The sequence below is a fragment of the Rhinatrema bivittatum genome, chromosome 3 (genome assembly GCF_901001135.1).
Source record: "Rhinatrema bivittatum chromosome 3, aRhiBiv1.1, whole genome shotgun sequence".
Classification (NCBI taxonomy): Eukaryota; Metazoa; Chordata; class Amphibia; order Gymnophiona; family Rhinatrematidae; genus Rhinatrema; species Rhinatrema bivittatum.
In genome coordinates this window covers 504,635,753-504,662,177 of record NC_042617.1, presented here as the reverse complement: position 1 = coordinate 504,662,177, position 26,425 = coordinate 504,635,753, and the positions used below count along the sequence as shown (strand labels likewise).

The 26,425-nt window shown below is 47.7% G+C and overlaps 1 protein-coding gene across 1 annotated transcript in view; it reads left to right on the top strand.

The window, feature by feature from the left end:
• Window positions 1-327: 327 nt before the first annotated feature.
• The window catches only part of C3H8orf74 (chromosome 3 C8orf74 homolog), an 81,139-nt gene continuing 55,041 nt past the window's right edge, over window positions 328-26,425 (top strand). The window contains exon 1 of the mRNA XM_029596154.1: window positions 328-717. Within this exon, the coding sequence (XP_029452014.1) occupies window positions 667-717 (51 nt within the window). The 5' untranslated portion in view covers window positions 328-666. The remainder of the gene's footprint in view (window positions 718-26,425) is intronic.

Sequence of the window (26,425 nt, the reverse complement as noted above, 5' to 3'; positions counted from 1 at the left end):
TAGTTTTGTTTGGAATACAACACTTGATGTGTGGACTGTTTTTTTCTGAACCTTACTGGTGAATTATGTCCCTTACAACACAAATCAGCGTTTTATTCTCACTGAATTTGTTAGTGCTCAACAGTTTCTTAAGTGTAGCCCCTGTGCTGCGGAAGGGGGTTTCATGAACTCACTCATTGCGGTGCCCGTACCTACAATTGGAGCAGTACCACCCTCCAGGCGCATGTCCATTATTAATCACAATGGGACAGGAAGCAGCGATTGGATTCGCTAGATTTTCACCTGCAGTGTGTGACATGTCCCGGTGTTGGTGTGAGTGTAATGAGCAGCGCCGCAGCTGCTTTCCACAGTGTCGGCAAGAGCTGAATGTGGAAGCAAAGAATGGATAGAATCATGGCTCATCGTCTGTGACAGAGCGATGAAAATTACACTGCAGAATAAACAGCTGCTTATAAATTTAAAAATAAAGCTCGATCTAGTAGGGAAACCTCCTACGTCTGGCAACACTGCGGGGTCTGACTAAGTGCCGCTTTCCCGCCAAAAAGCTTCCTCTGCCCCCGCCGACTGAGGAAGCTGGAGCCTGGGGGAGACGACGGCGGCGGCTTCTGTCGAACGATAGCTGCTATGACAGTTAGCCACGCCCCTTAGCAACCACCCTACAAGATCATGGCATCCTGGCTGTCTGCGGCGGTGGTGCAGAAGGTCGTACAACTCCAGGTAACGATTCTTAGCGATTGCTGGCCCCTCCTCCTTTCCCCCCTCCAGACTGAAAATGAACGAACCTACAGATAACGAACTGACAGCTCAAGTTGTTTCTGGTTTTAGTGTTAGCATGCGAGCAGGACGCTACCCACTAGAGGACGCCACAGTTCCCTCACTAAGCCGCTGAAACGCCGCTGTCCCTCTCCTCATACAATGCTTGCGCCTGCCGCTCCCGTCTCTCTCTCTCTCTTCCCCTCCCGAGATGACCCTGCAAGGCCGAGGAGCTAAAAAACTGTAATGCGGCCTGTGAGTTGCCAACCCAGTCCAGGTCGATTAAGCAGTGATCCAGTCCTGGTTTTGCCTGTTAAAGACTCTCAATGTGGCAATGAACTGTAGTTCCATGCATGCAATGTGGCAAAAACCAAGACTGGATCAGCCTATTTGGTTGACCTGGGCTGATTTGTCTTGGGGCAGACAAGCTGTTGTGCATGCTCCCACTCCCACAGAGCCAGCGGCCTGGACTAGTTCTGCCACTTAGAAATGCCAGGCCCATAGTTCAGCCCTCCTAGCACTGTCATTAGGGCTTCCCAAACCAGACCTAGGGAGCCCACAACCTGTCGGGTTTTCAGGATATCCACAATGAATAGGCATATCTGTGCAGTTTTCAGTAGAAATAAGGATCAGGTGGTGCCATTTTCAACATAGTACAGACCTGCATCAGGCACACTTTTTCCCCGTGACATGATGGGACAAAGGTGTGGCAGAGGCCAGCCAGCAGCATTTTGAAAAAGGCACTGCCAGGTCAGGAGCCCTAGGAGAGTACTCCTTACATTTGCAGGCTATGAAATAGGGAAACCAGGGTTCAAATCTCACTGCCTCTCCTTGTAACCTGTGGCAAGTCATTTCACCTTCAATTGCCTCAGGTACAAACAGATTGTGAGCTTTCTGGGAACAAGCTCTCTTCTATCTCAGAAGCTATCGCATACCTACATCTTGTGAATTACTATTACAGATTGCAGATAGGAACCGGTACTCGCTCCACGAGGGCCTATGTTCCTAAAACCCTCCAAAGACTTTCTTCTATTCCAGAAGCCATCTCATACACAGATATTCTGAGTTCGTATTCCAGACTGCATATAGGAATCAGTACTCGCCTACGGCTCCTGTTCCTGAATATACTGAAGATTCTCTGTTGCATAGAAGCCATTACAGATATCTACAATTCCCAGTACGTACCAGGATCAGTCCAGACAGCTGGGTTATGCCTCCCCTCCAGCAGATGGAGTCAGAGAGAAAACTGAAAGCACCCCCTATATACACTGGTGTGCCCCCTGCGATCCTTCAGTATAATCTCTGACTCCAGCAGATTGAGAGGCATAACCTGCGGTCCTGCTCCGGTCGTTCTATCTATCGGTCGGGGTAAAATTAAAACAATAAAATACACTATAAAAAGTAAGGTAGGACAGGGGGCAAGATCATTGGATGCTTCCTTTTCTCTCCTCTGTCTGCCTGTCGGTTTGTGTGAATGTCTGTGTGAGTGTATTGCGCTGCGTAGCTAGGCATTAGTGTGAGGCAGGCTCGGAGGGTAGTACCCTTCTGATATTCCCGGGTTAGTGTGTCCGCAGCCTGGGGGAGAGCTTACCGGTGGGCCGGTCACCCTCCCCCCCCAAATTCCAGGCCTTAGTCCTGAAGGGGGTTTAAAAAAAAAAAAAAAAAAAAAAAAAAGTTTTTACTTGCAGAGCAGTTTAAGTCCTGTTGGTGACAGGCAGTGTGCTCGTTTTTTCTACTGCCCCGGCCTGCCCGTGCCTGCTCGGACCCCGGAGGGGGTGGCTAGCTCACCCGGCGCGCGTTTTCTGTGAGGCTTTCCTCTCGGAGATTTTTTTGGCGCCATTTGGTCGTGCTGCTCCGTTCGCGGTGCTGATGCCGCGCTCTTCGGTCTGCCTGACCTGTGGAGAGGCGGGGGCGCGACTCTCCCGCGGGGGTCTCTGCCCCCGATGTGTTCCCGGGGGCGAGGGACCCTCGGGGGGGCCGAGCGCTGCCCGCAGCCGATCGTCTCGCCCTTCTCCGGAGCGGCACAGCAGCGCCTCAGGCAGTCGTCCTTCGGCCCCTCCTCCACCGGGGAGGAGTGCGGCGGCCATTTTGAACACGCGGCAGGCTGCCTGTTCAGCGTCGGAGGAGGAGATCTCCCCTCCTCCCTCTCCCGAGGCACAGAGCCCGGGCTCCCAGGCCGATTCGGGGTCTCCTCGGGGCCCCCCTGCATCGGGTGGTCAGAAGAAGAGTCTGAAACGGTCAGTGCCATTTTCTTCTGATTTTGTGCTGTTAATGCACAAAGCCTTTTTACAGGCAGAATCCGGCTGGGAGGCGGAGGCTCCCGCTCCCCCGAAGGTTCCCAAGACCGCCCCCGTCTCGGGGGGGAGTCCACCGGACGTGGGGTCCTCCGGGATCAAAGGTCCCCGCCCGAGGGGGGGTGGGGCTGAGGACCTGGGAGACACAGGAGCCGCTCCGGAATCCCCGGGGGCTCCGGACTTGCTGATGGCCGACGATCCGGGGGCTGTAGCTGGGGATGACCCCCAGGTACTCCGCTTGTTTGGGAAAGAAGAATTAAGCTCCCTTATCCTCCACGTGTTGCAGGAGCTAGAGTTGACGACTCCGCCTCAGGACGCGGACACGTCTACAGGGGATATCGCAATGGCAGGGATTCGAGCTCCTCCGCAGACCTTTCCTTTTCACCACAAGGTCTTACAGATCGTTTCAAAGGAATGGGAGCTCCCAGAGGCTTCTCTGCGGGTAAATCGAGCCATGGAAAGGCTATATCCCTTACCCAAGGATTCCCTGGAGCTTTTGAAGACACCCGCGGTAGATTCGGCTGTCACGGCGGTGGTAAAGCATACAACTATCCCAGTGACGGGGGGTATAGCGTTAAAGGACCTCCAAGACCGCAAGCTTGAGGTTTTATTAAAACGCATTTTTGACGTGGCGGCACTGGGGGTCCGAGCGGCGGCTTGCAGCAGCCTTGTACAGAGGGCCAACCTCCGCTGGGTTCAGCAGCTGCTGACCATGCAGGAGCTCCCTCCGGGCGAGGCTGAGCAGGCGAATTGTGTTGAAGCGGCGGTCGCTTATACAGCGGATGCCTTGTATGACTTGTTGCGCACATCGGCTCGTATTATGTCCTCGGCGGTCTCGGCCAGGAGGTTGCTCTGGCTCCGTCGTTGGTCGGCGGATGCCAACTCTAAAGCGAGGTTAGGTTCCTTCCCCTTTAAGGGCAAGCTGCTGTTTGGCGAGGAGCTGGACCAGCTCATTAAGGACCTGGGTGACAACAAGGTTTACAAGTTGCCCGAGGATAAGCCTCGGCAGCCTCGGTCGTTTGGTAACGCTAGGGCTCGCTTTCGGGGGCAACGGCGTTTCCGTGGGGGAAGAGGGGGTTCCCTTCCCCAGCGGCAGCAGGTGACGAGATCCCAGGCCTGGTCTTCTTCTTCTTCCTTTCGCGGCAGGAGGCCTATACGCGGGGGATCTTCCCAAGGTTTTCCTGCCATCAAGCCCGCACAATGAAGGTGCGCGGGCCCACTCCTCCGTGCCCGTTATCGGAGGTCGGTTGTCCCGGTTCTGGGAGGAGTGGGCCGCAATTACTTCGGATCAATGGGTCCTCGATGTGGTTCGGTACGGCTACGAGTTGGATTTTGTACGTCCCCTCCGGGATCTCTTCCTGATATCGCCGTGCGGCCCCGTAGAAAAACAAGTAGCTATAGCCCAAACGGTCGCCCATCTACAGGCTCTGGGGGGCGGTAGTTCCGGTTCCCCGGGACCAGCTCAGGACGGGTCGGTATTCCATATACTTCCTGGTGCCCAAGAAGGAGGGCACCTTCCGACCAATTCTGGATCTCAAAGGAGTAAACAAGGCGTTGCGTGTGCCCCGCTTCCGGATGGAGACCCTCCGGTCTGTTATTGCGGCCGTCCACAAGGGAGAATTTTTGGCTTCTTTGGACCTGACAGAGGCCTATCTGCACATCGGAATAAGAGAACGGCATCAAAGGTTCTTGAGGTTCATGGTGATGGGGGACCACTACCAGTTTTGCGCCCTCCCCTTCGGGTTGGCCACCGCGCCGCGGGTATTCACCAAAGTTCTCGTGGTGGTAGCGGCTTCCCTCCGCCGGCAAGGCGTCCTGGTACATCCCTATCTCGACGATTGGCTCATTCGGGCAAAGTCGCACGCGGCATGCAACCGGGCGGTCTCCTTAGTAGTGCGCCAGCTGCAGCGGTTGGGTTGGGTAGTCAACTTCGCGAAGAGCAGACTCGAACCGACCCAACAGCTAGAGTTCCTGGGAGCCCGGTTCGACACCTTGGTGGGCAAGGTTTTTCTTTCGCAGCAACGCATGCTCAATCTCATGACTCAGGTACGGCGCCTGTTAGAGCTCGAGATTCCCACGGTCTGGGATTATTTACAAGTCATTGGTCATATGGTGTCTACTATGGAAATGGTACAATGGGCTTTTGCGCATATGCGTCCGTTACAAAGAGCACTTCTATCTCGTTGGGATCCCCGCTCGGAGGAGTACGGGATGGAATTGCCCTTGCTGGAACCGGCTCGCTCCAGTCTCTCTTGGTGGTTGACCCCAGCCAATCTCCTACAGGGGGTGGACCTAGAACCCCCGTCTTGGTTGGTGGTAACGACGGATGCCAGCCTGTCGGGCTGGGGTGCGGTCTGCCAGTCCCGTGCGGTCCAGGGCAACTGGTCGGCACTCCAAGCGACTTGGTCCATCAACCGATTGGAGACCAGAGCGGTCCGCCTGGCCCTGCGTTGTCTCCTTCCACTGGTACGTGGTCGAGCAGTAAGAGTTCTGTCGGACAATGCGACCACAGTGGCGTACATAAATCGACAAGGAGGCACAAAAAGCCAAGCAGTAGCGATCGAGGCGGCGCTGTTGATGTCCTGGGCGGAAAGGCACTTAGAGCGTCTCGCGGCCACCCACATTGCCGGCGTGGACAATGTTCAGGCGGATTACCTCAGCCGGCAGCACCTAGATCCAGGAGAATGGGAGATCTCGTTGGAGGCGATGGCTCTCATCGCGCAGCGTTGGGGAACTCCGCGCTTGGACCTCATGGTGACTCGCCAAAATGCAAAGGCGGTACGCTTCTTCAGTCGGAGAAGAGAGCACGCGTCGGAAGGGGTGGACGCGCTAGCCCTTCAGTGGCCTCGGCACATTCTTCTTTATGTGTTCCCTCCGTGGCCGCTGGTGGGGAAGGTGTTAAGGCGCATAGAGTCCCATTACGGTCCAGTGATCCTCGTGGCTCCGGAATGGCCGCGGCGCCCGTGGTTCGCGGATCTGGTCAACCTGGCAGTCGACGGCCCACTACGTCTCGGTCATCTTCCCAATCTTCTTCGGCAGGGTCCAGTATTTTTCGATCGGGCGGATCGTTTTTGTCTGGCGGCTTGGCTTTTGAGAGGAAACGGTTGAAGAAGAGAGGTTATTCGGACGCGGTAGTGTCTACTCTCCTCCGGGCGCGTCGGTCTTCCACTACGCTCGCCTACACGAGGGTTTGGAAGGTTTTCCATGATTGGTGTGACACGGCAGGGACTTCGGCCGGACGTTCGTCAGTGGCGGATATCCTTATGTTCTTACAGGATGGCTTAAAGAAGGGGTTGGCATATAATTCACTCCGAGTTCAGGTGGCGGCTTTGGGCTGCCTGAGGGGCAAGGTCAAAGGCTCTTCCCTTGCGAGTCATCCAGACGTGGCTCGGTTTTTGCGAGGGGTTAGAAACTTGCGTCCTCCCGTCAGGCTTCCCTGTCCGTCTTGGAACTTGAACTTGGTTCTCCGTGGATTGTGTGCGGCTCCGTTTGAACCTCTTAAGGCGGCTTCTTTGAAGGATCTCACGCTCAAGACTGTTTTCCTTGTCGCCATTTCCTCGGCTCGTCGGGTGTCGGAACTTCAGGCTCTCTCTTGCAGGGAACCGTTTTTGCGCATTTCGGCGTCAGGAGTTTCCCTCCGAACTGTTCCTTCCTTTCTACCTAAGGTGGTCTCCCCGTTTCATGTCAACCAAACGGTGGAATTACCTTCCTTTTCGGACGAGGAGCTACAGTCGGTTCAGGGCCGGGACTTGAGGCGTTTGGATGTCCGTCGGATTATCTTACGCTATTTGGAGGTTACGAATGACTTTAGAAAGTCGGATCACCTTTTCGTCTTGTGGAATGGACCCAGGAAGGGTCTTCAAGCGTCCAAAGCTACGATTGCACGCTGGTTAAAAGGTGCTATTGCGGCCACGTATGTTGGCTGTGGTAAGCCTGTTCCCCCTGGGCTCAAGGCTCATTCTCTGCGTTCTCAAGCGACTTCATGGGCAGAGAATCACTTGGTTTCTTGCCAAGAGATATGCCGGGCGGCCACATGGAAATCATGGCATACTTTTTCCAGGCATTATCGCCTGGATGTCCGGGGACCTCCTACAGAGTCCTTTGGGAGCAGTGTGATTCGAGCGGGACTTTCAGGGTCCCACCCCAGTTAAGGCGGCTTGGGTACATCCCAGCTGTCTGGACTGATCCTGGTACGTACTGGGAAAGGAAAATTAGGTTCTTACCTTTGCTAATTTTCATTCCAGTAGTACCATGGATCAGTCCAGACGCCCGCCCACAGAGTTCTAGGTTTCCGCTCGTATTCTCTGCAATTTTTTCCGTTTCAGTGGTTTTATGACGGTTTCCGCACGATTGTGGTTTCTGGACAGTTATACCAGTGTATCGTGTGTGGTTGTACATTTTTCCTGTTCTATTTGTTGTGTCAGGTTGTTTTATCTGTTTTTTCAAGGATGTTTCTCCGTGATCTGGTCACTTGTTAAAAAAAAAAAAAAAAAAATCAAGGGGGATTCTTGAGGGCGGTGTTGAAAAGGCTTAAGTCAATTACTTCTGCTTTGATATCACATATACTGAAGGATCGCAGGGGGCACACCAGTGTATATAGGGGGTGCTTTCAGTTTTCTCTCTGACTCCATCTGCTGGAGGGGAGGCATAACCCAGCTGTCTGGACTGATCCATGGTACTACTGGAATGAAAATTAGCAAAGGTAAGAACCTAATTTTCCTTTGTGAGTGTACCATCTATTACTGGTTATGTATCCAGCATACCCTGTCTACTCACTACCTATAGTCTCTCTCTACAGCTCAGCAACCCAGAGATTGCAGTTCCAGTATCTGAGAGAGAGCTGATGTGCCCAGCCCTGCTGGGCACATCAGCTCACTACTGCCACCTCTGGTGGTTCTACTTCCTGACTAATAAAGAACTATCTGTGTTTGTCTCCATACTCCAGCCTAGCCGGTGGTCCCTCTCAGGATATCCTCCTGGGGGTGCTGTCATCTGCCATCGGCCCAAGGATTCACCAATTTCCATTAAGTGTTATTTCCTTACACTACTAGAGCGGTATCATACAGACTGCCACTCTGTGGGAGTCATCCCATAACAGATCATTAACTCCGCCTACAGAGTATTACAGATAGCCAGCTCCTCCCCTTAGGGGAGCAGCATTGAACAGATTGCTAACTCCTCCCCTCTGGAGGAGCAGATCTATAACAGATTGCTAACTCTGCCCCCCTGGCGGGGTGATCCATAACAGATTGCTAACTCCTCCCATCTGGGGGAGCAGATCAATAACACAACCCATAGTACAGAACTTTATTATGGTAAATTGGTGCTTAGTGGCCAGGATGTTACAGATAGGAATTTGTTGGTTATTTTCTATATATATATATACCCAGCTTGACCTAGGTATAAACTGTTTAACTCCCTCCCACCCTACCCCTCTGCCCACCCACCCCTAGGTTTGTATTTCTAATGTAGTCATCCTAACTTCATAATAGGCAACCAGACAAATTAGTAAATTGATTATTCCTTAGGTGCACCAATCAAATAACTTACCTAAATGAGTACTATTCAATGCAACTGCTGTGGAGCCTTTATATTGAGGGTAATCATATGGAAACTTAAGGCTTGCCCCTTTTGTTCAAAACTCTCTACCTTGGAAAAGGAGCTGGATGACTTTAAAGCTGAATTAGCTTCAATAAAGAGAGTCTCAGCCACGGTACATTATTCAGGAAATAATTTCCACTTACCACTGAATAACCAAAACTCAAGAAAAAAGAGATTTACCGTGGGCTCAGGTAGGATAAGACCTGTAACCCACAGACACCCATTATTGAAAGCTGTGCAACCCACAACTCTATCCCACCACTCACACAGGCCATTAAGGAACTTAAAAAGTATTACAGTGGGCTCTGGAAGAATAAGACCTGTGTTCCGTAGACACACACTGTATCAAGTGCAACAAGTACAAAATGCCTTCTCTGTATTAAATTCTGAAGAAGTCCTTGAGAAAAAGATTGAAATGTTATCGGAAAAGAGAGAAAAACCCAATGCATACAGAAATTCCAAATCAGAAACCAAAGGAAAAAGCTCACAGTGATGGATGACTCTGTCATCAGAGGCATTAATATCTTCCCTTGCACAAATGCAAAGAGAAAAGTGGATAACAAAACTCAACTAAATAGGTCACAAAAGGAGTCCAGGAACAGCAGTAACCTGAGCAAAGAAAGCTGGAAAGCTATGAGCACAAATGCTCGTAGTTTGGGTAATAAAATCCCAGAGCTGCAAGCCCTAATGGTGGAGGCGGACTTGGACGTTGTTGCTGTCACGGAAACATGGTTTACGGAATATCATGACTGGGATACGGCAATACCAGGCTATAACTTGATAAGGAAGGACAGAGAGGATAGGAAAGGGGGAGGAGTGGCTCTATATGTCAGAAACAATATCCAAGCATCTGAGCTGCAAGGAAGATGGGGCAAAGAAGAAGCACTATGGGCCGACTTAAAAAAAGATGGGGCATCCATTTTTATTGGAGTGGTTTACAGGCCTCCAAACCAAAAGGAAGAGCTGGACAGAGATCTGATTGAAGACATCCACAGGATAGCAAAGAAAGGAGAAGTGGTGATCGTTGGAGACTTTAATATGCCAGATGTAGACTGGAGAATCCCATCTGCAGAATCTAATAATAGTAGAGAAATAGTAGATGCCCTGCAATTAGCTTTGTTCAAACAAATGGTAATGGAACCCACGAGAGAAGGAGCTATACTCGACTTAGTGCTCACTAATGGAGATAATGTCTCAGACGTCCAGGTGGGTGCCCACCTCAGCACCAGTGACCATCAAACGGTATGGTTTAATATCACAAAAAGGACACGGAAAAGAAGCACAAAAACCCAAGTTTTGATGTTCAAAAACACAGACTTTGATGAAATGGGGAAGTACCTGGAGGAAGAACTAAAAGGCTGGGAAAACGAGAGAGATGTGGATCAACAGTGGACCAATCTAAAAGGAGCAATCACCAAGGCAACTAATCTATATGTTAGAAAAGTAAAGAAAAGCAAAAGAAAAATGAAACCTATCTGGTTCTCAAAGGAGGTGGCTGACAAAATAAAGGCTAAAAGAACAGCGTTCAAGAAATATAAAAGATCCCAAAAGCAGGAACACAAAGAAGAATATCTGGTAGAACTGAGGGAGACGAAGAAATTAATCAAGATGGCAAAAAGTCAAGCGGAAGAGAGGATTGCCAAAGAGGTAAAGAGTGGTAACAAAACATTTTTCAGATACATCAGTGAAAAGAGAAAAGTTCAAAGTGGTATAGTGAAATTGAAAGGTGGAAAGGATCAATGTGTGGAGAGAGACGAAGAAATGTCAGAAATATTAAATGAATACTTCAGTTCTGTGTTCACTAAAGAGGACCCTGGAGAAGGACCGACACTAGTTAACAAGAAACTGGAGGGGAATGGAGTAGATGTAACTCCATTTACAGTAGAAAATGTATGGGAAGAGCTGGTGAAACTGAAAGTGGACAAAGCCATGGGGCCTGATGAAGTTCATCCCAGAATACTGAGGGAGCTCAGAGATGTGCTGGCGGGTCCGCTGTGTGACCTATTCAATAGATCCCTAGAAACGGGAGTGGTGCCGAATGATTGGAGGAGAGCGGTGGTGGTCCCGCTTCACAAGAGTGGGAACAGAGAAGAGGCTGGTAACTACAGACCGGTTAGCCTCACTTCGGTGGTGGGAAAAGTAATGGAGTCACTGTTGAAAGAGAGAATAGTGAACTATCTACAGTCGGGAGAATTGCTGGACCAGAGGCAGCATGGATTCACCATTGGAAGATCCTGTCAGACAAATCTGATTGACTTTTTTGACTGGGTAACCAAGGAATTGGATCGAGGAAGAGCACTCGATGTCATCTACTTGGATTTCAGCAAAGCTTTTGACACTGTCCCGCACAGGAGACTGGTGAATAAAATGAAAAGCTTAGGAGTGAGTGCCGAGGTGGTGGCCTGGATTGCAAACTGGTTGACGGACAGAAGACAATGTGTGATGGTAAATGGAACTCTCTCTGAAGAGAGAGCGGTTTTAAGCGGTGTACCGCAGGGATCGGTGTTGGGACCGGTCCTTTTCAATATCTTTGTGAGCGACATTGCGGAAGGGATAGAAGGTAAGGTATGTCTTTTTGCGGATGACACTAAGATCTGCAACAGAGTGGACACGCCGGAAGGAGTGGAGAGAATGAGACGGGATTTAAGGAAGATGGAAGAGTGGTCGAAGACATGGCAGCTGACATTCAATGCCAAGAAGTGCAAAGTCATGCATATGGGGAGTGGAAATCCGAATGAACTGTATTCGATGGGGGGAGAAAGGCTGATGTGCACGGAGCAGGAGAGAGACCTTGGGGTGATGGTGTCTAATGATCTGAAGTCGGCGAAACAATGTGACAAGGCGATAGCTAAAGCCAGAAGAATGCTGGGCTGCATAGAGAGAGGAATATCGAGTAAGAAAAGGGAAGTGATTATCCCCTTGTACAGGTCCTTGGTGAGACCTCACCTGGAGTATTGTGTTCAGTTCTGGAGACCGTATCTCCGAAGAGACAGAGACAAGATGGAGGCGGTCCAGAGAAGGGTGACCAAAAAGGTGGAAGGTCTTCATCAAATGACTTATGAGGAGAGATTGAAGAATCTAAATATGTACACCCTGGAGGAAAGGAGGAGCAGAGGTGATATGATACAGACTTTCAGATACTTGAAAGGTTTTAATGATCCAAAGACAACGACAAACCTTTTCCATAGGAAAAAAATCAGCAGAACCAGGGGTCACGATTTGAAGCTCCAGGGAGGAAGATTCAGAACCAATGTCAGGAAGTATTTCTTCACGGAGAGGGTGGTGGATGCCTGGAATGCCCTTCCGAAGGAAGTGGTGAAGACCAGAACTGTGAAGGACTTCAAAGGGGCGTGGGATAAACACTGTGGATCCATAAAATCAAGAGGCCGTCAATAAAGAGTGGGTGGCTAGCCAGAATGACGGCTACTGCCTGGAGACAATACCCTTATTCAATAAACATACACATGGTTACTGTGACTCCAACATCACTCTAAGCTACAACAGCAAGAGGAAATGTGGAAAAAAGGATTCGCACTCACAAAGCGGGGAGTAGCTGGCTTGTTATGGCGGTTACTACCCCAAACCAAATAAGCCTGATACTTCACTTTCAATGCATATCCAGCATAGCTCTCTGCTTCAACGGCAGGGGAGAAGAAAAACTGATACTTCACGCATATCCAGCATGGCTCCCTGCTTCAACAGCAGGGGAGAAGAAAAACTGATACTTCACGCATATCCAGCATGGCTCTCTGCTTCAACGGCAGGGGAGAAGAAAAACTGATACTTCACGCATATCCAGCATAGCTCTCTGCTTCAACGGCAGGGGAGAAGAAAAACTGATACTTCACGCATATCCAGCATAGCTCTCTGCTTCAACGGCAGGGGAGAAGAAAAAAGGATTCGCACTCACAAAGCGGGGAGTAGCTGGCTTGTTACGGCGGTTACTACCCCAAACCAAATAAGCCTGATACTTCACTTTCAATGCATATCCTGCTTCAACGGCAGGGGAGAAGAAAAACTGATACTTCACGCATATCCAGCATAGCTCTCTGCTTCAACGGCAGGGGAGAAGAAAAACTGATACTTCACGCATATCCAGCATGGCTCTCTGCTTCAACGGCAGGGGAGAAGAAAAAAGGATTCGCACTCACAAAGCGGGGAGTAGCTGGCTTCTTACGGCGGTTACTACCCCAAACCAAATAAGCCTGATACTTCACTTTCAATGCATATCCTGCTTCAACGGCAGGGGAGAAGAAAAACTGATACTTCACGCATATCCAGCATGGCTCTCTGCTTCAACGGCAGGGGAGATGAAAAGCTGATACTACAAGCATATCCAGCATAGCTCCCTGCTTCAACGGCAGGGGAGAAGAAAAACAACCAATAAGGGCTGAATGGCACGGTCTGGGTAAAGCAGATGGGCATGGGTGTAGCTTGCTTATTGCGGCGGTTACTTCCCCTACTTCCCCTACTACCCATAACTAATCAAGCTTGATATTTCACTTGGTTGCAGCTCCATCACTGCTCTCTACATTAATGGTGGGGGTGGAAGGGAAATAGAACCAAAGAGCTAAGAGAAACAGATAAGTATGAGAAAAAAATGTGAAGCTTGCTGGGCAGACTGGATGGGCCGTTTGGTCTTCTTCTGCCGTCATTTCTATGTTTCTATGTTTCTATATGCTAAATCCCACCAAATCTGTTAAATAAAAGTCTATTTCTGAGGAGAACACATCTTTTTCCTGAGCTTAGGATCATGAAGTGAAGTGAGAGATGAATTGGAAGTGTCCTGTAGCAGACAGATCCCTGTACCCCTAAACTTGCTTACATATCCATCCGAGAAGAGAGGATGGGTAGATAGGCAGGATAGGCAGGCAAGGAGAACAGGCGGGCGACGAAGAAGGAGATGAAGACTGAAGACCAGGCTGGAATTGAAGGCAGGACAATGGAGCAACACGCTTTATTCTGTAGTAGGTGGACTTGTTGCTGAGGCATCAACACAGAAGTAGCATGGGCCTTTTATAGTCCTCAGCATCTGAGGTTGCCCAGGGGTGCCGTGGGGTTTTTCCCACTGTGGGCCCTTTAAATCAGGCAGCTTTGGACACGCAGGCGCCTAAGGGGAAGCATCAGTGAATATGGTCAGTGGCATCCTGCCGCATGGAGGTCAGGTGATATTTTGCGTGTCAGAGCATGGATTTCTGCCGCTGTGCGAACAGCAGGCGGGCATCAGGTACATTGAGGCCTGCCACCCAACAAGGAGAATAAGTGCAGTCCGTGGGAGCAGCCTGCGAACCGCCAAACTTAAAAGTATCCCCGCTCTTAAGCCCCCTCCCAGAGGCTCTGGGTTTCATGGGCTACTGTAGATGAAATTCTCTTAAGAGATTGCAGTCCAAGATGTTGAAGGCTGGCTACTAAGAATATTTTTCTGAACCATAGTTCTTCCGTGAAATTAGATATTCAATTTTTTTGCCTCTCCAGCAAGAATTGAAAACCTCCTGGACTTCATATACAATATCTTCATCAATGGTCACATCTTATGGCTCGGGCGGTACTCTTGAGGGCCAAGAGAGTATTACCGATTTGAGGAGTGAAACATGAAATATGATGTGGATCTTCAACATGGGTGGTAATCTGAGTTGTTATGTGACAAGGCCTAGTTGTTGAAGCACCGAGAAAGGTCCAATATAATGTGGTGCTAGGTACATAGACTGGAGTAGTAGGTGTAAGTGCTGTGTACTCAGTAAGACTTTTTTGACTACTTTAAACTGAGGGGCTGGTCTTCTATGGACATCTGCTGTTTTCTTGGCTCTGGCTGCAGCTTTCTCAATCAAGTGATTGGTCCATTCCCATAGTTCATACAATTCCTGGGCAGAGAGTTGAGCCGCTGGAGATAGGACTGTCATGAGCAGTGGTAGAGGAGGCAGAGGCTGTTTCCCTTGGACTAGCTGGAAAGGTGAGGAGCTGGTGGACGCATTAATATGAATTTTATGAGAGAATTCGGCCTAGGGTAAGAGAGGGGCCCAGTTTTCCTGACGCTCATTGACATAGGAGCAGAGGAAACTCTGGAGAGTATGGTTAGTATGCTTCGCTTGTCTGTTGCCTGGCTGGTAATAGGCTGTAATGTAGTTGAGGGTGATACCAAATGTCTTGCATATCTGGCAGCGAATTGAACTCCTCTATCTGATAGTATGTGTTGAGGTAGGCCATGCAGGTGAAAGACATGGAGGATGAAGAGGTTTATTTATTTATTTATTTCAAGACTTTTATATACCGAAGTATAGCAGTCTGCCTTCACTCCAGTTTACATGAGAACAACTTAATACAATTTAGTCACATTGGAACAACTTATAATGGAAGAAAAATAATAGTCAGAGGTTTAAAAAAGAGCAACAATTACAAACTGGAAACGAACATTTTTTTGCAACATACAAGTTAACCATTTTTAAAGGGTGGAAGATCATAAGGTGAGTTCATCGTTGGGCAATGGGTACGTGTAGTCTTTGTGTATCGGTTTGACTGTTCTGAGGAAGGGGATAAGATGTGTTGTTGGCTGAGATTGAAAGGTGATTGAAAGGTGAGAGGGGGTGGAGGAGAACATTCGAGGAGCATAGAGTATGTCATGCAAAGTAGTGGAATGAGTTAGGAAGTTGCGTGAAGCTTAACCATCGCCATCTCTGAAAGTTTGGTTGAAATACCATGTTTTGAGTTCCTTTTTAAAGGATTTGATGTCACGAAGTGAACTTAGGTAGTGTGGTAAGGAGTTCCATATTTTGGGTCCTGCGATGGAGAAGGCTCTGTTCCTAGTGTTGGTCAGCTTTGCTATGATAAGAGATGGTATGTCTAGATTCAGTTTGCAGGCTGTTCTGGTAGTACGTTGCGCTTTGTGTATCTGAATCATGTTATTGAGGGCGGAGTTGTCTTCTTTGTATAATGCGTTGTGGACAATTGTCAAAGTTTTGAATTCAATTCTTTGTTCGATCGGTAGCCAGTGGAGACTTTTCAAAACAGGGGTGATATGTTCTGATTTCTTCTTGCCGGTTAGGATTCTGGCTGCGGCGTTTTGTAACAGTTGGAGTGGCTTTAATGTGGATTTTGGGAGGCCAATCAGGAGAGAGTTGCAGTAGTCGAGGCTGTTGAAGATAAGGGATTGCAGCACGGTTCGGAAATCTTGATGGTGGAGCAGCGGTTTTAGGTGTTTCAGGATATGAAGTTTATGAAAGCCTTCTTTCGTTTTGGTTGCTATGTTGTCAATCCAGATGCCGAGGTCCTTTGTAGCGTTTTTCAGGTGGATGCTGATGTTATCAATTTGTAGGGAGAGTGTGGATGTTGTTAGACCTGCGTTGTTTCTTCCTATGTGCTAATTTTGCGTTGTTTCTTCCTATGTGCTAATTTTGGTGCAGAAGAAAGGGGGCGAAATGTGCCATCTTTGAGAACCGATCAATCATCACCTAAATCATGGCGGCGCCGTTTAAGATAGGGAGAACCACAATAAGATCTGTGGACAAGTGAGTCCAGGGTTCCATGGGCCTGGCAATGACTGTGATAGCCCCCCAGGGTCAGCCATGCAGCGCTTTTTGCTGTGCACAAGTGGGGACATGAATCAACATAGGCCTTGAGGTCTTGCTTCATCTAAGGCCACCAGTAGTGTTGTTGAAGCAATTCAAGGGTTCGTGCCTGTCCAGGGTGACCTGCGACATGGGAATCATGGACCCATTTCAACACCTTTGCATGGAGTCTGGAAGGTATGACCATCTTCCCAGGAGGGATGGGTGCCATAGTGGCCAGAAGTATCTTAGTGGGATCGATGATGTGTCTGGGATGTTTTGGGACATCCTCCATCTGGAAAGAATGCAGGCTGACATCTGCCCGTTGATTCTTGAGTGCTGGGCAATATCACAGTTCAAAACTGAAATGAGCAAAGAACAAGGACCAAAGAGCCTAACTTGCATTAAGCTGCTGAGCTTGATGTAGATGTTCGACGTTCTTATGGTCCATGTATTGGGCTCCTTCGAGCAGATGGTGCCATTCCTTGAGAGCTAATTTGACAATCAAGAACTCTCAATCTCTGATGCTGTAATTACATTCAGCTGGTGAGAAATTCTTAGAAAAGAAGGAACATGGATGTATGTTTGCTGAGGATAGCCCCTACTCCCAGGATAGAGGCAGCAACTTCTAGGATGAAGGGTTGAGCAGGATCCAGATGATGTAGGCAAGGCTTATCTGTGAAGGCGGTTTTTAACTTCTAAAATGCCTCTAAAGCCTCAAATGGCCAGTTTTTGCTATTGGCAGCCTTGCAGGTAAGGGACATAAGGGGGACTGCCACAGAGAAGTAATTTGGGATAAACTGATGATAATAATTAGCAAATCTCAAGAATCTTTGTAGAGCCTGGAGCCCCTTGGGCGGGGCCAGTCCCTGATGGCTTTTACTTTGACAGGGTCCATCCGGAATCCAGCTTGTGAAACTATGTAACATCTTGGACTTGTTCAAAAAGACATTTTTCCAATTTAGCATAGATTGTTCTCTCGCAGACATTGCAGGACGATGTGAACATCTTGGCAATGGGAACTCAGTGTCTGGGAAAAGATAATATGTCATCTAAATATATGACCTCACAGGTATAGAGTAGGTCGCAAAGAATCTCATTGACCGTCTTCTGGAAAACTACCGGGGCATTGCAGAGGCCAAAGGCTATGACTAAGTATTTATTTATTTATTTATTTGTTTAATGATTTTTGTATACCGGCATTCATGTCAAAACATATCACGTCGGTTTACATCATAAATCAAATGTCAATTAATACATTTGTATTTAAAATAAGGAGGATAACATCTAAAACATATTCATTTAAAATAAAATAAAATCTAAAACATATCCATATCACAAAAAGCTAAAATGAAACAAAAACTAAAACTGTAAATCAAAGTACATCTTAAAAATATACAGACTGTATCAATAAAAGTTATAATAAAGGAAATAAATATATCAGAATCAATCCTTGTTGTTAAAAGCTTGATTAAAAAGCCAGGTTTGGACTCCTTTTTTAAAACTCCTATTTGAAAATGTCCGTTGCGAGTATTAAATGCGGTTTTTCACTCGTCACCAGCCTTGATAAAAATAAGCTTTGTAAATATTTTGGCGCCTTGCAGTTGGTCGAAAAGGTCTATTATTAGCGGTAATGGATAACAGTCCTTCTTGGTGATGGCATTCAGGCCGTGGTAGTCTATGCACCGCCTGAGGGAGATGTCTTTCCTCGCGATGAAAAAGAATCTAGCCCCTGTCTGGGAAGAAGGACAATAAATCCATGATCCAGATTTTCATGAATGTATTCAGACATGGCCTGAGTCTCAGAGAGGCATAGGGGCTTAGCTCCTGGGATGAATTCAATGTCACAGTCGTACATGCAATGAGCTGGAAATCTCAGCTTTTTTTCTTCAAAAAGACATGTTGGTAATCTACCTACTGTGGAGAAGACCAGGAAGTAAGGTCGTCATAGGACGAGGAAGTTTTATAGGCTACAAACAGTAATCCATGCACCCACGTACCCATTGGATGAGTTGTAGGGTAGCTCAATCAAAGTGCGGTTGATGCTGCTGGAGCATGGTAACCCCAGGGTAATGGGGTGGATGAACCTGGAAATTACGTGCAGATTAAGGTTTTCCAGGTGCAGGACACCGGTGTGTAAGGTCATGGGCATTGTGGTCATGGCCTGGAAGAGGGCCTCCATAAACAGAAGAGATTATTAAGGGAGAGGTCATCCGGACTGTAAGAATTAGGAGTTGGTCCACGAGTTCATTCAAAGTAAAGTTTCCTCCAAAGCTAGAATTCACAAAAGCCTGCATGTAGAACCGTATAGAACCCAACTCCAGGGTTACGGGAAGAATTAGTTGGGGAGCTGGAACAGTAAGGCCTAGGGTCATCTCCCTGCAGGACACTAGGCGTTGAGGTTTCCCGACCTCAGTGGGCATAGGGCCAAAAGATGACCCTGGGCTGTGCAGTACAGGCAGAGGCCCTGCTGTCTGCAGTGGAGCCTTTTCTCTGGGGTCAAGTGACAATGTCCCAATTGCAATGGTTCTTCTGAGGGAGGAGAGGTTGAAGGAATATCAGCTGGAGGTGAGAGCAAGTACTGAAACCGGGGAGCTAATGCAACACTCCTTCATGCTGGATGGGTCTCTCATGCACTTTAAGGTAGATGGCGGTCTATTTTGCCAGTTAGGGCGATGAGCTGCTCTAGTGAGGTAGGGAGATCCCAGGCAGCGAGCTCGTCTTTGATTTTTGGAGAGATACATTTGAGAAAGATAGCAAGAAAACTGTCCTCTCACCAGTTTAACTCATTAGCCAGGATCCAGAACTCTATAGCATACTCTTACAGGATTCAGGAAGCTTTGACAGAGGTGAAGCAAGTCAGAAGTCATAGATGCTGCATGGCCAGGCTCCTCGAAGACATTTCAAAACTGTTCAGTGAACTGTTGCAAGTTAAGCAACAGGGGATACCCCCATTCCCAAATTGGAGATGCCCAAGTTAAGGCTGTTCTGTCAACAAAGACAGAATGTATGTAGTTTTCACCTGCTCACTGGGGAATAGTGGAGCCTATAGTTGAAAGTGCATGTGGCACTGGTTCAAAAATCCTGACATTGCTTGGAATCCTCAGTGTACCGCAGTGAGCTGGTAATTATGGTATGGTATGACTGGAGGCCACGAAAGATAGTGGTGCCAGTACAGGTGGAGGTAGCACTGCAGAAGTGATCAAGGCGTCCAGGCGACTGGATAGCTGATCCTTCGAGGTGGCCAGAAGTTCCAGAGTTCTTTGCTGATTGTGCATCATGTGGGCTGGACCCGGAATGGCCTGCAAGGAAGTCAAGTCCGCTGGATCCATAGCCTCAGCAACCTGTTGTTTCTGTGGACCCTTGGACCAAGGCAAGATTGGTGCAACTTGCAGGGAGGAGCCCTACAGGGTCCCACTGTCTGCAGCCGGACCAGGGCGAAGTAGAGACGTGGCAGGACCTGCACCTATACTAGCCCTCATTCCCCTCGGGTTGAGCCTTTGGGTGCCAGGGCCAGGAGGTGTTAGGTGGAGTCTTGGTTGCTTGAGTCATAGGCAGGCAGAGGTCAGACAAGTCCAAGGTCCAAGCAATGGTCAAAGGCAGGCAGCACTCGGGCATATCCGAGATCAGGCAGTGGTCAGAGGCAGGCAGCAGTCAGGAATATCTGATGTCAGGCTGAAATCATGCCAGGTATCTGTCTGAGAGGAGAGGAAGGGCAGATAGGCAGGTCAGGCAGGCAAGGAGAACAGCCGGGCAGTGAAGAAAGAGATGAAGATTGAAGACAAGGTGGAACTGAAGACAGGATGCTGGAGCAACACACTCTATTCTGGAGTAAGTGAACTTGTTGCTGAGGCATAAATGTGAGCCAGCAAGAGCCTTTTATAGGCCTTAGCATCTGACATCATTCAGGGGTGCTGAGGGGCTTTTCCCACTGCAGGCCCTTTAAATCAGGCAGCGTCATACCTAAGGAGAAGCGCTGGTGGTTGTGGTCGATAGCGTCCTGCCGTATGGAGGTCAGGTGGTGTTTTGCCACTTTGGAGTATGGCATTCCGCTACGGAAAGAGCAGGAGGGTCTTGGGTACGTTGGGGATCTGCAGCTCGACCAGAAGGTTGAGTGTGGCGGTCCACAGGAACAGCCCATTGACTGCCAAATGTAACAACACCCAGGTCTCCTGCATTTTCCTTTCATTTTAAATTTTAGAGAATTTGTATCTTCCTGGTAAGTCTTACTTGGGTCTGGGACTACCATGCCTCTTTCTCTGTTTCTGTAATATTTCTAGACCTTCTTATCATCCAGATTGCATAATATAGAAGGAAAGGCATAGCAGTAGATTAGAAAGATTTGAGAAATGCATTATTGGTCATAGTTAAAGTGGATCCTTCAAATTATATTTTTAAGTATTTTTTTTGTTAATTCTAAGATAGGTAGGCATAAATAAATTGACTGGATTATTCAGCCAGAGGGATGGAAGATCACTGTTGCATTCCTTTAGATTTGACCATCTGTAAAGGTGTATTCACAAAAAAAATCCAGAATGCCTTAAAGGACAAAATCCAGAGATCAGGCCAAGTCCAGCTTAAGCCCAAGACAACAGGGAATCCTGGTCCAGGCGGAGGCCTCGGGAAAGGTGTATAACTAGCCAGGTCTAGGAAGGAACGAGAGGCCCCAAGGAAAAGGTAGGAAGACTACTACATTTGATGGTTTTGAACTGCTGTAAGGCCAGCAGAGGTAAGCAGCCTTTTTCTCTGTATTTTTGCTCTGGAAATAAAACTTTGTATGTGGGAACTAGCCGGAATCTGCCTCCATCTGACCTCCTGGGTGTTTTCCAGGTCATGGTCGCTCCCGGTTACCACACCATCACTGAGCCAGCATTTGACATTGATATGAAATTGAATGAAAATAGTTATCTGTGCCTGATCTGCTTTTTCAACTTTGTTGACAGACCAAAGAAAGTGTAACATTGTTCATGATTTTTAAGTCTCATTCCTTGTCTCACACCTGATGATGCTGATTTTTTTTTTTAAGTAAGCATGCTGACCCCTTTTTCACTTGATGACTTCCAATATCTGATTGAGAGAGGAATAACTAGTAAGAAATGGAGGTGGCGATGCCCTTGTACAGGTCCTTGGTGAGGCTTCACCTGGAATACTGTGTTCAGTTCTGGAGCCCTTATCTCAAAAGGGATAGAGACAGGATGGAGGCAGTCCAGAGAAGGGCTACTAAAATGGTGTGGGGTCAGTATCAGAAAACGTATGAGGAGAGACTGGAAGAGAAGAAGTTCAGGGGTGAAATGATTATAGACCTTCAAATTCCTAAAAGGTTTAAATGATGTGCAAACATCAAACCTTTTCCGTTGGAAAGAAATCAGTAGAAATGAAACTCCAAGGAGGACGCCTCAAAACCAATGCAGAAAATATTTCTTCATGGAGAGGATAGTGGATGCCTGAAATTGCCTTCCAGAGGAGGTGGTGAAAACCAAAAACAGTGAAAGAATTCAAAAGGGCATGGGATAAATACTTTGGAACCCTAAAGGCAAAAGATTGGAAATGAAGAAAAGAGTGCATGGAGTAACCAATAAGCCTTGATTCTGTTGATGCAACTCAAACTTTGCTCTCTTCTTCAACAGCAAGGCAAAACAGGGAATTGGATTCAACAGCAATCAACGAGGGCTAGTGTGGGAAATTGATAAGCACAAGGGGGTAATGGGGAACTGGATACAAACAGCAACCAACAAGGGCCCTGACTTTTATGGTCTGGAAAACATATAAGCATGGGGTAACCTACACGGCACAGTACAAACTACCTTAAGCTTACAGGGCAGACTGGATGGACCATTTGGTCCTTTTCTGCCGTCATTTCTATGTTTCTATGTCTGTCATGTATCTGAAGAATATTCTATTTTCTTGGCCTATTCCTACATTGGGAAATGTTCCAGAAAGGCATCTACTGCCTTTCCTGTCTCTCTTACCTTTGAAGGTTGCACTTTGCCAATTCAATGAAGTACGGAATTTGGGTGTAATATTCGATAAAGAACTTTCCTTCAAACTCTGTTAGGGCAGTTGTTCAAAATCATTTTGAAAACTGCAGTTACTTTGAAAATTCAAACCTTACTTGAAACTGGCTAATTTCCGTACAGTATTGCAATTACTGGTCATTTCTGGATCGGACTATTGCAGTTCAATCAACTCAAACTTGTCACAGACCACTTTGAAAGCATTGCAGGTTGTACAAAACTCTGCAGCGAGAATCCTTACAGGAACAACAAAATATGATCACATTACACCAATGCTGTATTCATTACACTGGCTACCTGCGGTATGGAGAGTGCAATATAAGATTTTGTTAATGATACACCAGGCCTGAATTAGCGAAGCTCCAGTGTCCATTAGTTCATTGTTAAAAATATACCATCTAACAGTGTTTTCTAGACGCACTTAGCCATACAATGATGAGGCTTGCAGAAACTAGAGCCAGGCTTCTTGCAGTCGCAGGGTCTACTCTGCGGAATCGACTTCGCAACATGCTCCATAATGAAGAGTATGGAAAAATTTTAAAGCATTTAAAGCATTTAAAGCATTTTTTATGTAAGGAAGCATTCGGGTCAGACTGATAATCGGACTCGAAAACTCTTGACCACTGTATGGCTACAGCTCATGTTCAGTTTACCATAATTTTATGTTTTTGATTATGTATAATTTTATTGTAAACTACCTAGGACTTTGGATAAAGTGGTAAGTAAATTTTAAACATAAATAACTAAAAAAAAAAAAGTATACTGAGATCCTATCAAAACTGTAAAAAAAAAACAAAAAACTGTAATACTTTTAGAGAAGACTGATAGAATCCTAGTTTCAAAACATTTCTTCCCTGATGTGCTTATGATACAATTCTTTCTAAAATTAGGCTGATAATGTTAATCAACTCATTCTTCCTTTAGAACAAATTAATATATAATATTAAATGTGTAATATATATAACATTTTTATCATATAATGAGCCCCCTTATGGGCAGACCTTCATTAATAAATCTGCAGAAAAATTTGGTGTTTCCTAGCATGTAGACAGATGGACTCAGGACCAGTGGGTTTATGCTCCCCTGCCAGCAGATGAAGATGGAGCAAACTGATGTCACAGTATATATAACCCTGCAGTGACCCCAGCCTACCAGTATTCTCCATCTCCAGCAGATGGTGGACTTGCATCTCCCTAATTGGGATTGCTTTTGAAAGGAGAAATTTGAAATTCTAAATTCAGGAAACGAAAGGCCCGCTCTCCTGTGGTGATACCTAAAGGTCTCTCCCCCAGTTGAGAATTCCATAGGCGATTTCCGTGGTCCCTTCAGAGGTGTGCCTCTGGGTTTCCTGGAGTGGACTTAGCTGCTAGTTCAGCAGAAAGGCAGCGGGTGCAGGAGACCGAGCGCAGCGGTGATGGCAGATGCCTTCCCCTCCCGCAGCCGGAGACCATCTCTGTACTCAGCAGGTAAGTACTGAGCTCAGGTAAGGTGTAAAAAAAAAAAAAGGAGAAAGTTTTACCTGAATCAGAGACAGTTAGAGGGATTTCAGGACTTCCTCTGGTTTCCATTCTCAGCTCGCTGAACTGATGTTTGTTCCCACTCCCATTGGTGTTTTTGGAACTGGGCAGTCAGGCAGCTTGAGCTGCCCCCTGTGGACTAGGCCCCGCACTTAGGCTTTTTTCTTGCACGCCGCGTGGTAGGTCACGGCAGCAGTTTTCGTACACTCTTGTACGTATTCTGTTGTCCTCTATAGGCTGTCGGTGTGCGCAGTGTGTCAGCTCTGTGCACACGTTGTGTGCTTGGTTTTTAGGTGCGCATTTTATGCGCACAAACATTTTACGTGCTTAGCTTGGTGCACAGGTTGTGCGTGCGCCTTGTTGAGCTTTCTTCTAAGCACATAATTTTTGGGCGCATTTCATTTTTGAGTGCGAGCTGTTCTGACTCACATTTACCGCAGTGATGGCGTTGGCAAGCAAGAAGCCTAAGCATCTTCCTATTTGTGTTGCCTGTCATATTAGGTCTTCTCAGCCTGACCTGGCTTCTAACCTGTGTCAGCACTGTTCAGATGCTCAGGGAGCATTGTCTTCCTTGGATTTTGCTAAACCTGGCCCTTACCATTCTGATGATGGGTTGGTCACATCCTTGACTGGGGGTCACCAGATCTTGGTTCTCCCTTGACTGGCTTCTCCACTGGCAAGGGCAGTTCTGTGGGACCAACTCCAGATCCTTCTTGGTCTGTACCCAGCTGCTTTTTCTTGTGTGGAATTTCTTCAAGGCTCACAAACCTTTCTTCACTCACAGTCCTCCGCTTTCCCCATTTCTATCTAGTTGGACATTCAGCCAATGGCTCCTCCCTCTTCCAGTCCTATGCTTAAGCACTGGGGCTCACCTCAGCTCCCTGCAGGTGTTTCCAACATGAATCCAGATGGAACTGCTCCTGATTCCCTGGAAGATGGGGAAATTCCTCCAGGGCTGGAACCGTATCGAACCATGTTGCGGTTCTTTCATAGAGATGAACTGCTGGCCCTGATTTCTCAGACCTCGAAACAGCTGGGTGTTCCTGGTTTGGATGCTATGTCAGAGGCAAGGAAGAATCCCATTTTGGTTTCCTTACATAAAGCCTCTTATTTTTTCCCAATGATGGATGCCATCGAGGAATTAATTAATCTGGAATGGGATGCCCCAGAGGCAAATTTTAAAGGGGGTCAGACTCTGGAAGGACTGTACCCCCTGGATCCAGCTGTGAGAGAGCATTTGCATTTTCCCAATGTGGATGCTCTGGAATGTTCTGTGTCTAAGCGGACGACTATCACCGTAGAGGGAGGAGCGGCCTAGAAGGATGTATATGATAGAAGGATTGAGGCTGTTCTTAAGCAAGCCTTTCAGCCAGTGGCGATGAATTTACAGATTGCCTCCTGTTGCGCCCAAGTAGCGAGATCTTTTCTGCTTCTCTCACAGGAAGTTGATGAGTCTAGAGGAAATTCCAGAGCGGACATGCAACCTGCTGCCGCCTTTTTAGCAGACACAGGCTGTGATTTGGCCTGGACCTCTGCCAGAGGAGTGACTTCAGTGATAGTGGCTAGGCGCCAACTCTGGTTGCAAAACTGGTCAACTGACACAGCTTTCAAAGGCAATCTTACCAGGATGCCCTTTAAAGGCTGGCTCTTGTTTGGGAGCGAATTGGAGAAACTGGCCAGTAAGTGGGGCAAGTCTCTGGTGCCTCAGTTGCCAGAGGATATGAAACAGTTACAGCGCCTCTTTGGTATGAAGGATTGTTTCAGAGGTTCCAGGCGTTTTCATCCCTACAGAGGGATGACCTTTCAGCGGACTCGGCCTTTCGGTAGGTCTCAGTCCTTTCGTCTCCAGCAGCCCAAGAGAGGAGTAGGCTCGAGTGGTGGACCTTCCTGAGCTTCCCAATAAAGATTTGCTGACCCACCTTCCAGAACAGGAAATCTCTTATCAGAGGTGGGTCGATATCACATCGGGCCAGTGGCTCCTGGATGTGATATGCAAAGTGTATGCACTATAATTTCTCATTATTCTTCTGGATGTGTTTATGGTGTTCCTTTGCCACTCCCCGCAGAAGAAGTAGGCAGTGGAGTTCACGCGTCAAAGGCTCCATAGACTGAGGGCTGTGGTTCCAGTGCCCACGTCTCAAGAAAGTATGGGGCAATATTCCATTAATTTTGTTGTACCAAAGAAGGAGGGCTCCATTTGTCCCATCTTGGATCTCAAGAGGGTCAACCATCCCTTGAATGTGACTCATTTTCGAATGTAAACCTTACGCTCTGTAATAATGGTGGTACAGTCAGGGGAATTTCTGACCTCCTTGGATCTGTGAGAGGTTTACCTTCATATTCCTAGTCAATTGGAGCACCAACGCTTTCTACACTTTGTGGTGTTGGGACGCCATTATTAGTTTCAGGCGCTGCCTTTTGGTCTAGCCATCGCTCCCAGAACTTTTTCCAAGATTATGGTGGTGGTAGCGGCGGCCTTGTGAAAAGAAGGAATCCTGGTGCACCCATATTTGGATTTGAGCCAAGTCTCAGGAAGAAAGTTGCCTGGTAACATACAAGGTGATCTCCTTATTGCAGGAGCTTGGTTGGCTGGTGAACCTGACCAAGAGCAATCTTCAACCATCCTAGTCGTTGGAGTATCTGGGGGTCCAGTTTGACACGGGACAGGACAAAGTTTTCCTACCGGAAGTTTGGATCCAGAGATT